Here is a 14,359-nt window from a genome sequence, read left to right as displayed (position 1 = left end):
CCCGCTCCGAGAGCCGGCTCGGGCCTTCCCATCACCCCCCAGCATTGATCTCCCCGTCCCGGGCTCTCCTCGATCCCCACAAGACTCGGCTCTCCCCGCACTCGCTCCCGGCACTCCCGTCACCCGCTCCCGGCTCTCCCCTCACCCGCTCCCGGCTCTCCCCTCACCCGCTCCCGGCTCTCCCCTCACCCGGCTCTCCCCGCCCCGCCCCACTCCCACCCGCGGCCTAGCGCGGCCTAGCGCGGCCGGATACACGTTGAGGCGCTGCCCCATGTCTTGCAGCAGGTTGGCCGCCTGCTGGCGGTACGAGAGCTCCTTGTCGGGGTCCAGGCCGGCGCGACGGGATGGGCTCCGTTCCAGCTGCTCGCGGCTGAAGTACCAGCGGCGCCCGGGCCCGGCGCCGCCGCCGCCCGCTGAGGCCTCCATGGCGGCTCTGCGCCCGCGCGGGGGACGCGGCGTGCGCACGCAACGCGGCGACGCGCTGACGTCAAGCGTCGGGTGGGCGGGCGCGGGGGGAGCCGTTAGAGGTGCGAGCGTTCCAAAGCCGGGAGGGACCGTTGAGGGGGCGGGGACTGAGAGATGCCCCGCCCCTCACGGCCAGGCCACGCCCCGCCCGTGAGGCGCCGCCCGCGTTCCCCCTCACGCCGTGAGGGGTTTGGGTTTCAGCGGGTCCCGCTACACCCCCGCACCCCGGGGCGGTCCCGGTGGCCCTGCCACCGGCCTCTCAGCTCCCCCGTACCGGCACTTCTACGCACTGACAGCCGGGGACCCCCGGGAAACCGGTGTGTCCCTCCACCCCGAGACCTCAGTGTATCACCCCCCCGGGACTCTGGTATGTTTCCCCCCCACCCCGGGACCCTGAGGTAGCGGGATTTGATTTTCCCACCCCTCCAAGATCCGGTTTTACCGGGGTCCCGCAGCCCCTCGCACCTCGAGACGTTGTCTGTACTCCCCAACCGACTTCTCTGACACCCCCCTTCCCTCACCGGGATCCCCTCGCACCGGGACTTCGCTGTGCTCCCGCTCCGGGACCCCTCATCACCGGGATCCCGGTGCTTTTGCCCCCCTGGGATCCCAGCCCCCTCCCAACCGGGATCCCCGCAAGCCCCTCCGGCCGCCCTCCGCCCCACAGGCCAGGCCACAGCTCGTATCCAAAGTGTTTTATATATAATTTATCTGTACACACGAAGGACAAAGTACCTCAGGTCTGCGCTGGGGTGAGGGAGCCAGTGCCCCCCACAGTCCCCCGGGCTGAACCCCCCCGCCCCAAAACTGCTTCAAAAAAAAAAAAATAAAAGAAAAAATAAAAGTCACTTCATTAGGTTTTTTTTGCATTTAAAAGGGGGAGGATCTGCCCCCCCCTCCCCGCCACAGCCCCCCCGGAGGGAGCTGGGACCCCCGGGGGGTGAGGGGGCTGCGGAGATGCTGGGCCTGCTCCCCACCCCCCGCAGGCGGCACTTCAATTTGGCACATGGAGGGGGCTGGGGACCCCCCTGCCCCCAAAACCCCCTGCAGTCCCTTTCCTGGGGGGGCCCCATCTCCCCTCTTTGGCACATGGGGGGTTTCAGCAAAGGGATGGGGGTTACCATGACCCCCCCCCAAAAAAAAAACACCCCGGTGCAGGGCTGGGAAACACCCCCTAAAACACCCCTGGAGGGAGGGCACAGGGTTACCTCCCCACACCCCCCAACCACCTCCCTTGTGTCCATTTCTCCCTTTTCTTTAAAATATGTGGATTTGGGGATTTTTCCTTTTTTTTTTGTTGCCTGAGCTTGGCACAGGCTGGGGGAGTCCCCGGCATGGGGGGACACCATGGGGACCCCCCTAACTGCCCCCAGGGCCCGCATTGAGGAAGTAGGTGGTCATCTCCCCCTTGCCCTTGACCTTGACCAGCCCCCGGCACTCCAACACGTAGCCCTTGGCCGCCAACACCTGGTACAGGTCCGTTGTCACCTGGAGGGAGGACACAGGGGTGAGGGGGGTCCTTGGGGGTCTCTGGGCAAGCGTCCTGTGCCACTCGCACCCCTGACTGACCTGGATGCGGTCGGGGACCCCAGTGCTATCCATGCGGCTCGAGACGTTGACGGTGTTGCCCCAAATGTCGTACTGGGGTTTGCGAGCCCCAATGACCCCTGCGACCACTGGGCCCATGTTGAGGCCTGGGGGGACACGGCGGAGAGTCAGGGACGACCCCCACACTCAGGGAAAAGCGGCGAGGGAAGGGAAAAGACGAGTGATGGGGGAAAGAAGGGGTGGGGGGGTGAGATTGGAAAAGGAGAGAGTGACAAGGAAAAGACGAGTGTGAAGGGGGAAAAAGGGGAGGTGAGAGGGGAAAAGGGGGTGGGGAAAGGGGAAAAGAGGGTGAAGGGGGGAGAAGAAGGGGTAGGGGGGTGAGATTGGAAAAGGAGGGAGTGACAGGAAAAAGTGGGGTGTGAAGGGGGAAAAAGGTGGGGAGAGGGGAGAGGGGAGGTGAGAGGGGAAAAGGAAGGGGTGAGGGGAGAAAGGGGGTACAAGAGGGGGAAAAGGGCAAGAGGGGAGAAAAGGGGGTGTGAGAGGAAAAAGGGGTGTGAGAGAGGTAAATGGGGTATGAAAAGGAAAAAGAAGAGGTGATTGGGAAAGGAGGAAGTGAGAAAGGAAAATGGGGTTCAAGAGCCACCAACAACAGCATGGGATGGCTGCTGTGCAAAGGGTGTGCAAAGGGTGTGCAACGGGTGTGCAAGGACTCACCAATCTTCATCTGGAAGTTGTTGAAGGAGTGCTCATTGATGTACTTCATCTGCTCCATGAGGTGCATGGCGTAGTCTGCCAGTGCTGAGATGTGGCTCCGGCCCTCACGGTCGTAGGTGGCCGCGTTCAGCCCCGATGCAGCCATGTAGGTGCTGCCAATGGTCTTGATCTTCTCCAGCTGCCGGTACTTCTGCTCACTGATGATCTGGGGGGACGGGGTGGAGTCACCCCCACAGCACCTCGACAGGGCGATGGGTACCCCAAATCCTGCACCACATCCTGTGGCTCCATGGATGCTGTTCCATGGCTTTTGCAGCACCTCCTGCACTGTGGCTCCACAAATGCTGCTCCACAGCCTCTCCAGCAGCCCATGACCACATCCCCTGCACCCCAACCTCCCCCATGGTGTTCCACAACCTCTCCAACACCCCCTGCACACCATCTGCTGCACCCTGTCCCTCCTGCACCCTGTCCCCATGGTGCTCTGCAGGCTCTCCATACCTTGTGCATCCACCTCACTCATGGTCCTCCACAGCCTCTCCCACAACCCGTGTCTGTGTCCCCTGCACCCCATCCTCATCCATGGTGCTCCACAGCTTCTACAGCACTCCATGCTCACCATCTCCTGCACCCTGTCCCCAAACCTGGTGTTCCACAGCCGCTCCAACACCCCATCTTCCTGCACCTCATCCTTGTGCACCCTATCCACAGCCTCTCCAGCATGTCCTGCACCCATTCCTGTGGCTCCATGACAGCTGCTCTATAGCTTCTCCAAGGATGGAGTGCATCCTGTACTTCATCCCCACTGCTCCACTGCCTTTCCAGCACCCCATAACCCCACCCACTGCACTCCATCCCTGTGCACTGCACCTCCATGCACCCCCTCCCCTCTCCCCTTCTCCGCCCCAGCACCTCATCGAAGTCGGCAATGATCTCATTGAGCAGCCGCAGACACTCCACGCCCTCGTTGTTGGCCTCCAGCTCCACGTAGAACTCGGAGAAGTTGCTGATGGAGGCGAACATGACGGCCACACACTCGCAGGACTGGTAGTAGAGCTCGTCATTGCGCCGCTCCCGTGCCAGAAAGTGCGCGGCCACGTCCTTGGGCAGGATGTTGTGCAGCAGCCGCCGGTTGTAGGCCTGGAGCTCCTCCATCTCCTCCTTCTCACCCGTTGCCTGTGGGCACAGACTCAGGTGGGAGCTGCCACAGGACCCCATGGCTGCTCCAGCATCAGGGTGAGGAGAGGGGGTTGGTCCCAGCCCCATGGTCACCACAGTCCTGGGGTGCAGGGAAAGGGTCACGCCCAGCCCTGTAGCCACCCTTGTGTCAGCATGTGGGCAGGGATTGGTCCCTGTCCCACGACTGCCCCGGTTCTGGGATGCAGAGAAGGGTCAGTCCTGGTCCCAGCATGCAAGGAAGGGGTTGGTTCCAATCCCACAGTCACCCCAATCCCAGGGAGCAGCGTCAGTCCCAGTCTCACAACCACCTCGGTTCTGGGGTGCTGAGAGGGGTCAGTCTTGTCCCAGAGTATAGGAAAGGGTCAATACTGTCCCTGTGGTCACCCCAGTCCCAGGGAGCAGGGAGGGGGTCGGTCCCAGTCTCAGGATGCAGGAAAAAGGTTGTTCCCAGCCCCCCACACCTTGGTCATACCTGGAGCTTCCAGAGGAAGTCGAGGCGGGCAGTGGACTCGACCTGCTGGGCGTGCAGGTACAGGGCAAGCGCGAACACGGCCAGGACCACGGGAGTCACGTAGCGCAGGGCCACCTTCCCCTCTGCCGGGCTGCAGGACCCCCAGGAGCCCTGAGGCAGGCTGAGGGACCCGTCCTTGCCCACCCAGGGATCCCAAACTGCACCCAGACCCCAGAGATCCACCCACCCACTCCAGGGACACCAAATCTGCAGTCAGACCCCAAAGTTCCACTCACCCACCCAGGGGAACCCCAAACGTGCACCCAACCCCAAAGATTCACCCACTCACCCAAGAGATCCAAAATCTGCACCCAGGCCCCAGTGACCTACTCAGACCCCCAAGATGCACTCGCCTCCTTCAGGGACCCCAAACCTGCATCCAGACCCCAAACATTCACATTCCCATCCCAGGGACCCTAAATCTGCGCGGTAGACCCCAAAGATCCATTCATTCACCCAAAGGAGCCCCAAATTTGCACCCAGACCCCAAAGCCAAACCAGAGACCCTGAGGCTGTACCTACCCCCCAGTGCTGCAGCACAGACCCCCAAGGGACTCTCCTGCTTCTGCCCACCCTCGTCCCCCTGCTCCCAGGTCCCCACCAACTCCAGTTTCCCACTCACCACTCTCCCTGGGTCACGTTGAAGGAGGGCCTGTGGGGACAGGAGCCAGGGGTCAGTGGGGTAGGAACAGGGCTCTGAGGTGGGGACCCCTGGGGTCCAAGAGCACTCACAGCGCATTGGCCACGACCAGCAGGTCGGCATTGTCAAAGAGGGCTGCGTGAGGCCCCTCCACCAGCAGCAGGAACGTGGCCTCGATGCCCACCATGAGCAGCAGCTTCCCAATGCTAGTGATGTGCAGGAAGACGGAGCAGGCGAGCAGGCTCAGCACCACGCTGTAGCTGAAGTACTGGGGAGAGACGTGGTGGGATGCAGTGGCACCCCAGAAACACCAGGTGGTACCCAGGAACAGCAGATGGCACCCCTGGGATCTTTGCAGCACCCTGGGAACCCCAGATGACACCCAGGAACTAGGACTGGCGTTCCAGCAGCCCCTATAGGACCCTGGGAACCCTGGATAGCACCCCTGGAACACTGGATGTCACCCTGAGAACCCCTGTAGTACCCTGGAAACCCTGGATAGCACCCCTGGCACACTGGATGCCACCCTGAGAACCCCTGAAGTACCCTGGGAATACTGGCAGGCACTCCTGGAAATTCCTGATGGCACCCCAGTAACCTCTGCAACACACTGGGAGCCCCAGATGGCACCCCAGGAACTCCAGCCCTCATCCCAGGAGCCCAGGATGGAACTCCTGGGGAACCTGGACAGCAGCCACAGGAACTCTGCAGCATCCCAACAGCCTCTGCAGCACACTGGGAACCCCACATGGCACCCCTGGGAACACCACCCAGCACCACAGGACTCCTGAAGCACCCCAAGAACCCCGGGTGGCACCCAGGAACTATGGATGGTACCCCAGGAACCCTGAATGGCACCCTGGGGAACCCTCTGCCACCTCAGGAACACCAGCTGGGACCCCAGGAACTCCTGCAGCACTCCAGGGACACCAGACAGCATTCCAGGAACTCCTGCAGCACCTTGGGAACACTGGATGGCACCCTTGGGAACCCTGCAGCACCCCTGGAACTCCTGCAGTACCTCAGGACTCCCAGCACCTCCCCACGCCCACAGGGACCTTGCACCCCTGGGGACACTGTGCCAGCACCCAGCAACCTCAAGGGCTCAGTGCCAGCACCCACTGAGGACCTTGGACCCGAGCGACCTGTGCCAGCACCCCGTGTGTGTGTGGGGACCCTGTGCTGGCACCCTGCACCCGTGGGGACCCAGTGCCAGCACTCTGGGGGACACTGAACCCTCTGGGACCCTGTGCCAGCATCCTTAGGGACACAGTGCCTGCAGGGACCCCATTCCAGCGCCCTGCACCCTCAGGAACCCTGTGCCAGCATGTTTGAGGGACACTGCACCCATGGGGACCCCACACCCATGGGGACCCCGTGCCAGCACCCTTGGGGACAAAATTCCTGCAAAGATCCATGCCAGCATTCCTGGGGACACTACACCCATGGGCACCCTCTACCAGCACCCAGGGAGGACCTGGCACCAGCAGGGACCCCTGTGGGAACCTGGCCCCGTGCCCTGCAGCAGGTGGTGCCCAGGGCCACTCACCTCGGGGAAGTCACAGGCCAGCCCGTCACCATGGCAGGAGCCCGCGGGGGTGCCCAGGGAGAAGTTGAGGGCGCGGAGCTGGCAGGGCCCCACGGAGCCGGGGGTGACATTGAGCTCACGGGCGGCGCAGTCCCTCAGGGCCACACGGCTGCAGGAGAACTGGGGGGCCAGAGGGATGAGCCGGTGCCCCACAGCTCCCCACAGCCCCCCAAAACCCCCCAACTCCCCAGGACCCTACCATGTTGATGAAGGCAGCGGTAAAGACGAGGAGGATGGTGAAGACAGCGATGCCGGTGCTGCGGGCGCGGGACTGGACGATGCTGCGGGAGAGCTGCTGCAGGGTGGCGGGGAAGAGCTGGAGGGGCACCAAGGAGCCTGTCAGGCATGGCTGAGCCCCCCAAAAACCCTCCCAGCCCTCAGGTACTCACAGTGATGCAGGAGTAGATGGCACAGATGAAGAGGATGGCAGCAAGGACGATGAAGATGCTGACGTAGACCCCGAGCATCAGCGAGGAGCTGGGGAGAGGTGGGAGGTGAGTGATGGGGCTGGTGGATCAGAGCTGGTATTTGGGGGGGCTGCAGCACTTACTGGGGGAACACCACGATTTGGAGGCAGCAGATGAAGCAGAAGACGAGGAGGGTACAGGCCACGTAGCCACCAAAACGGTCATCGACCTTCTTGGAGTACTGAGGAGACAGGGGGAGGTGGGAGGGCTGGATGGATAGAGGGGGGACCCCAGGAACCCCAGGGGAATCCCAGGAGGAGAATGGAGGTGGGACTGAGGGGACACCAGTGAATGACATGGAGGGGAATGGGGGAAACCTGGGGGGACAGGATAGAGGGAAATGGGAGGACCCCAAGGGATGCAGATGAAGGGGACTTGGGGACATCCCAGAGGATGGAATGCAGGGGGACAGGGACAATCCCAAAGGGTGAATGGGGGAACCCCAGGGGATGCAAGAACTGGGATGGAGGGAGAGGGGGAGAACCCAGAGGGTGGGGAAAAGGGGGACAGGACTACCCTGGAGCATGGGATGGAGGGGGATTGGGGGGACTTCAGGGAATCAGGGAATGGGATGCAGGGAGAGGACCCCAGGGGATGGGAGGGGACGGGGGGACCCCAGGGGATGGAATGGAGGGGATGAGTTTGAGAAGGCGGAAGGACCATGAAACCAGCACAGAGAAGACCCCAAGGGATGGAGGAGAGATGGGAGGACAAAGATGATGACGGGGCCAGGGCAGAGGGGACTTTGAGAGACAGATGGAACAGTGGATCCAGAGCAAAGGGAACAGAGGGCCCCCAACCTTCTTCTCCAGCTCAGGGGTCTGGAAGGTGAGCAGAAACTTCTTGACATGGTCCTTGCGGAGCTGGTCAATGCTGCGGGCATCAATGGCCCGGCTCAGGAACTCATCCACCTCGTCCTCAGGGTTGAGGGCCTCCTGGGCACCACGGCTGGGGAATGGGGGCGTCAGGACCCTCCCAGGCTCCCAGCTTTGCCCCAGGGAGGGGCTGGTCATGACCCCCCCCAGCAGCCCAGCATGGGAACACTTACTTGTCCTTGCTGGAGTCATCGATGCCCTGGGAGACACAAGGGAGACAGAGGTGTCAGAGACACTGGCATGGATGGGGGTGACCCTCACGAATGACAAGGACATGGGACATCACTCAGGGCCACCCAGGAAGGGGGACAGAGTTCCAGGGGTAAATGGGGCAAGGGAAGTCCCCAAGGGTTCTTGGCAAGGACAAGAGGATCTCAGGGACCTGGAAAGGGAGCAGGGAGGGGTCTAGGGGGGGATGTCTAACACCAGTGAGGATGGGAGACCCCTGAGGGTGCCCAGGACTGGTGAGAACAAGGAAGATCTCCAAGGTCTGATGAGCACCAGGGGCCACCCAGGAACTCCCTGAGGCCCATGGGCAGCAGAAGGAAGCCACAAGGGTTGTGGGCAGGGCTGGGGAAGCCACCAACAGCCACGGAAGGGCAGCGAGTGGCTGATAGCACCATGGTGAGGGTCCCCCGTGCCAGATGCCCTCCCCGGGGCTGCTCACCATCTGCCGGAAGGCCTTGGAGTCCTTGGTGCGGGAGAAGGAGCGCTCGGGCACCCAGCGTGGCACCAGCCCCTCGGTGGAGTTGGCACGAGTGCGCTGCAGCTTGGCCAGGATAGCTTTCTCCTCCTTCTGCAGGGTGACACGGCCATGAGGGGGCGACCCCAATTTTGCCTCACCCCTGCTGCCCCCCAGACGACCCCCAACTCACGCGCTTCTGGCTGCAGCCGACAATGAGGAAGGTCTCGATGTTGTGCTCCTTGAGGTAGGCGTTGCGCTCGCCCCCGTGGCCCGGCTCCACCTCATAGTCCCCATTCAGGTACTGCAGCGTTGCCCAGGTGATGTGGATGCGCCTGGGGATGGGGAGATGAAGGTGCTGAGCCCTCCCTGCCCAGCGCCCCCCACCCCAGACCCCAGCCCAGGTCCCCCCTCCCGGCTCACCCGGCTTTGCCTCCCGCTTCCATGTGGTTGGCGAGGGTGACATCGTTGGACCAGACATCGAACTGCCACTTGCGCAGCCCCAGGACGCCGCAGTGAACCCGCCCGCTGTGGATGCCCACACGCATGTTCACGTTCACCCCTGTCACCTCACGCACCAGCCTGCGGATGGGACCGGCACCGCGTCACCCCCGGGCACTCCGTGGCACCCCCAGGTGCCAAGCAACCCTTGGCCCTTCAGGATTCCCAGGCACCACAGCACCCCAAGGCACCCCAAAGCACCACTGGACTCACAGGCACCCGAGGCACCACGGCACACCCATGGTACCCCCAGACACTGTGACACCCCCAAGTACCCCACGGCACCCTGAGGCACCTCTAGGCACTGTGACCCAGACTGGTACTGGGGATGTGCCAGCACCAGGACTGGGAATCATCCCCCAAGCTGTGGTGGCACCTGGGACTTGCCAAAACTGGGAAAATTACATCCCCCCCAAGCTGAAGGGGCACCAGGGACACAGCAGTACCAGACACAGCTCCTCAGGGTTGTGGTAGCACCTTGGGACATGCCAGCCCAGGAGATGGGCGCTGGGGACACACCGGGGCTGGATGCAGCCCCCCAAACTGTGGTGGCACCAGAGATGAACCACCCCAGAGGATGGGCACAGCAGGGTCAGGTGCAGCCCCCCAAACTGTGGTGGCACTGGGGACAGGCACAGCCCCCAGCTCTGCCCCACTCACGAGATGGCCTCGATCATGTCAACGCCCATCTCCACACAGCAGTGAGCGTGGTCCCCACGCGCCTCCGGCAGCCCTGACACGCAGTAGTAGCAGTCCCCCAGGATCTTGATGCGCAGGCAGTGGTTCTCCTGGGGGACATGAGCAGATTAGGAGGGCTCCAGGACCCCCCCAAAGTCCCCCAGCCCCTCCACTCACCGCAGCCAGCTTGTCAAAGCGGGCAAAGAGCTCGTTGAGTGTCATCACCAGCTCCTGGGCTGTGCACTGCGAGGCCAGGCTGGTGAAGCCCTCGATGTCCGCGAAGAGGATGCTGCCAGGAGGAAGAGCACGGGCTGGGGATGGCCACACACTGGCCCAGACACCCTCCCCTGGCGATGCCTGCCCCAAACCTCGCCTGCACCCCATCCCCACTGTACCTCACGTTGTCATGCTTCTGGATGTAGATCTTGTGGAACATCATGTCCTCCTTCTTGGTGTTGATGTCCTCCTTCATCTCCATGGCCACGTGCTGTGGCAGCACTGACAGCAGCAGCCGCTCCTGCAGCCAGAACAGTCCCGTCAGCAGGGCTGGGGTGCTGATGGACCCCCAGCCCAGCACGGGGACCCCCGGCACCCCCTGTCCCACCTGCTGACGGTTCTCCCGCTGGAGGTGCAGGCGCGCCTGGATGTAGCCACGGGTCTCCTGGAAGGCCTGGCGCTGCGACACCTCGGCCGGGTAGTGGGTGCAGACCCCCACCACGTTGGTGCACAGGAAGATCAGGGCATTGGCGCTGAGCTGGGGGAAGGTGGGCTCAGTGTGACCACCCAGGGACCCCCAGCCAGCTCTGTCACCCTCCTGTGCACCACAGAACCCTGGCTTTGGTATGGTGGGTGCTGCTAAGGGGAGAAGAGGGGGCTGCAAAGAGAGGGATGGGGGGACATGGGGGCTCTGGAACAGAGCAGGGAGGATGCAGGGACATGGAGACACAGGGGACAGGGTCAGGGGGATGTGGGGCACCAAAGGACATGGGGAAACAGGGCAAGGGAGCTGCAGGGACATGGGGGACTTGGGGCTGTGGGAAACCAGGGAAGAGGGGATGCAGGGACCTGGGGACACGGGGTGGGGTGTGGGGGCAAAGAGGATATGGGGATGGAGGGAGGGTAGGGGGATCACAGGAACCTGGGGACACAGGGTAGGGCGGCAGAGGGGACTTGGGGACACAGGGGACATGTACAGGATGAATGTGAAGGACCTGGAGACCCGGGGCAGGGGGAACGTGGGGATGTAGAAAAGCAGAGCAGGGGGGATATAAGGATACAGGAGCCCGAGGCCAGGGGTACATGGGGGCCTGGAGCATGGGGGTCACGGGGACGCCCTTGGGAAGCAGAGGAAGTCAGAAAGCGGAGATGACTGCGGAGGGAGCTGCGGTTTCCCCCCCGTCCCCATCCCCTGGGACTGGGGCCAGGGCTATTTATAGCACTCCAGCACACTGGGACACTGGGAGCAGAGGCCTCGCATCCCCTCCCCGGCCCCATCGCATCTCCCCGGAGCCCCATCGCTCCTACCCTGAAGGGGTGAACCCTACCCAAGGGGGGCGGCCCCTCCCGTGACCCTGCTGGCCTCGGATGTCATTGTGTTCCTCGCCCTGTGCCCCGCGGGGACAGCACGTGGCCCTGGCTCTGGCCAGGCAGGGCGAGGGTGACGGGTGATGAGTGGCTCTGCTCAAGGAGGGGGAGCTGCTGGGGCTGGGAACACGCGGACCTAGGGACGGGGGACCCCTCTGCAGCCCCTGTGCAAGCAGCACCCCCTCAGAGGGGCACTGGCAGTGTCCCAGCCCCGCCGGGTGACAGCCACTCCCCTGCCCCGGTGCCCTGGACTTGCGTCCTTCCTCGGGGGTTTCCGCCAGCCCTACAACGGGAGCTTTGTGGGTGCCCCTTCCTCCCGGTGCAGCCCACAATGGTGGGTCTGTGCCGGGATGAGGGGCCCATCCCATCCCCCGGGGGCTCCGGCACTGTAGAGACCCCCGGCCCCACCACGGGACCCCAGCATGGGACCTCCCCTGGGGCCCCCTGTCCCCGGGTAGCCAAGGGGCCCCTCCTGCATCTAGAACTTTCCGCCAGCAGAAACATCAAGTGCACAAAAATCCAAATTTGCAGAGCGGGATTCAGGGTCGGGGGGGGGGTCCCACCTGCGGGTGGGCGGGACCCCCCGGGCTCAGCCCCTCCCAGGTGTGTCCCTACCTGCTTCCAGAGGAAGGGGTCGGCAGCGTTGCGGTGCCAGGCGATGGCGAGGTGCAGGGAGGAGAGCAGGACCCCGGCCAGCACGGCCGCCCGCATCCGCACGGGCAGCAGCGTGTAGGTGATGTAGATGAAAAAGACGCTCCACCAAACGCCCTCGGCCGCGCTTCGGGGAGACACGGCCACCGTCCCCAGCGCCTGCACCCCGGCCAGCAGCCCCAGCACCACGTAGCTCACCACCCACATGTAGTCCTGGGGGAAGGCGCTGCGGCTGCACAGCACCATGAGGAGCAGGAACAGGGCCGTGGCACCGGCCAGCGCGGCGGCCGCCGGCACGTGCGGGGTACCGGGCAGGCAGAGGAAGAGCAGCATCACCCCACAAACCAGCACCAGCACTCCCATCAGCACCGTCAGGCTGCTCTGGTTCATCTGGAAGAAGTAGCGCTGGTAAAGCCGCTCCAGTTTGGCCGACTGGAAGCGTTTGGAGCGGAAAACCTGGAGCAGCCGCCGCCAGCACTCGCCGGCCGACGGCCGCCCCCCATGTCCCCCGGCTCCCTTCGGCCCCTTGGCCTCGCCGTCCTCCAAGCCCGCGTCCACCGATTTGAGTCCCAGGTCGCCCGCGGGCCCCTTCTTGCCGTAATGATCCTCCTGCCAAGTGCAGCGCAGCCCCCGGGGGGGTCCCGCACCCCGCTCCATCTCAGGGTCCTGCAGGCAGCTCATGTAGCGGGGGCCACAGAGGCCGGCTCGGGGCCGGGGGCCCTTCTTGCCGTTGCGCTCCCCCCATGCCGTCTTCCGCTCGTCCACCTTGGGCACCAGGATGCCGCTGAACCACGACATGCTGTGGGCACCGAGGGGGGGTCAGCGCTCGGACCCCCACCCTGACACCCCAAGAGGGGCCCTGGTGTCCACGGGGGTTCAAGGCCGTGCAAGGAGTGGAGGGTCCTGATGGCCCCACCACCGCCCTGGGGGATGCAGAGCCCAAGTCCCAGCTCTCCCACTACCCCCATGGCCCCTGTGGGAGCGGCCAGTGCTGGGTTGCCGGTGCCCCAGTGTCCCGGTGCTGGGTGCCCGGTGCCAGAATCCTGGTGCACAGCGCTGGGTTCCCGGTGTTGGGTTCCCGTTGTCCCGGTGCCCAGTGTCCTGGTGCCCAGTGCGTGGCCCTGCCGAGGCCGCCCCGAACCCGCCCTTCCCGGTGCAGCGACCTGCGACAAAGCTGGGACCGACCCGGGCGTCCCGGCCCTGTTTGTCTTGAACGGCGGCCAACGGGCTGTACCGGGCACGGCCGCCCCGGGGCACCGGGAACCAGCCGGGACGTGGCAGCCGGTCCCTGCCCCGGGCGAGCGGCGGTGGAGAACGACCACCGGGAAGGCCCGGCCCCGGTGGCGGCGGCCGCCTCCCTCCTTTCCCTCCCTCCCTCCCCGCTCCGGGCACCGGAGGCCCGCCGAGCCCGGCCCGTACACGGGGACGCACCAGCGCCCTTCGGCCGCCGCACTGGACGCTCCCACCGTACCGGCAGTTCCCGCCGCACCCGGCCCCCCCGAGCACCGAGCAGCCCCCCGGGGCCGCACCGCTCCCGCCAGCCGGGGGCCCATCCCGGTGTCGCCCCCCTCCCTGATCCCAGTTCCAGTTCCAGCCCCGTTCCCGTTCCCGCTCCCCGACGCCGCGCCGTTCCACCTCCCCCGCCCCTCCCGCCGCTCTCGGTGCGCCGGGGCGGCCCCGCTCACCTCCGCCCCCGGCGCTGCCGCCCGCGGGGCCCCGCGCCCCGCCGCGGCCCCGCCGCCGCCCGCTCCTACACGGCGGCCGCGCCGCGTCCCCGCCGCCCCATCCCGCGCCCAGGCCGGGCCCCGGTGGCGGTGGCGGGCCCGGGCCCCGTCCCGGCCGCGCCGCCCCCGCCCCCCCCCCCCCGCGGCCGCCCCCCCCCCCCCCCCCCCCGCCCGGATCCGCTCCCGGGCGCTCCCGGCCGGCGGCCTTAAAGGCGCAGCAGCGGCGGGGGGAGCGGCCCGGTCCGGCCCGGAGGGGGGGGGGCGGACTCGCACCCCCGGGGCTGCGCACACGCGCACGGACACGGACACGAACACACGCACCGACATGGCGGGGACAGCGGGGACACGCGCGGCTGGGCCCCCCCGTGCCCGCACCTCCTGAGCCCCCCCGAGTGGGGCACTTGCACACCCACCCCAGTGCCCCCAGTGCCTCCCCCTGCACACCCGCCCCGCGCACATCCCGGTGCCTCCCTTGCACACGCACACATTGCACACCCTGGCACACGCGTGGTGCACGCACATGTGTGTTCACACGCACGCCAATCCCCCTGC

At 65.3% G+C, this 14,359-nt stretch overlaps 2 protein-coding genes across 2 annotated transcripts in view; both read right to left on the bottom strand.

Annotated features, from left to right (window-relative positions):
- Positions 1-432, bottom strand: part of CCNT1 (cyclin T1) — a 9,556-nt gene extending 9,124 nt beyond the window's left edge. The window contains exon 1 of the mRNA XM_005532045.3: positions 254-432. Coding sequence (XP_005532102.1) covers positions 254-426 — 173 coding nt within the window. The 5' untranslated portion in view covers positions 427-432. The remainder of the gene's footprint in view (positions 1-253) is intronic.
- Positions 433-1,289: 857 nt separating this feature from the next.
- ADCY6 (adenylate cyclase 6) lies at positions 1,290-13,840 on the bottom strand. The gene is made up of 22 exons (XM_014260650.2): positions 13,769-13,840; positions 12,048-12,882; positions 10,453-10,602; positions 10,244-10,365; positions 10,026-10,137; positions 9,831-9,958; positions 9,093-9,251; positions 8,863-9,004; positions 8,655-8,783; positions 8,161-8,186; positions 7,913-8,060; positions 7,196-7,293; positions 7,035-7,122; positions 6,845-6,961; positions 6,607-6,765; positions 5,150-5,325; positions 5,040-5,069; positions 4,379-4,508; positions 3,640-3,903; positions 2,728-2,932; positions 2,035-2,159; positions 1,290-1,953 (listed from the first exon to the last, which is right to left on the bottom strand). Exons 2-22 carry the CDS (start codon positions 12,879-12,881, stop codon positions 1,825-1,827), a joined length of 3,471 nt encoding a protein of 1,156 aa, XP_014116125.1. The 5' UTR covers position 12,882; positions 13,769-13,840; the 3' UTR covers positions 1,290-1,824.
- Between the last annotated feature and the right edge of the window lie 519 nt (positions 13,841-14,359).

Source organism: Pseudopodoces humilis, chromosome 32, assembly GCF_049639895.1.
Source record: "Pseudopodoces humilis isolate 2021_Gansu_Grassland_sample_001 chromosome 32, ASM4963989v1, whole genome shotgun sequence".
Classification (NCBI taxonomy): domain Eukaryota; kingdom Metazoa; phylum Chordata; class Aves; order Passeriformes; family Paridae; genus Pseudopodoces; species Pseudopodoces humilis.
The sequence above is the reverse complement of the archived record's forward strand: the minus strand, read 5'-3'. Positions and strand labels throughout refer to the sequence as shown.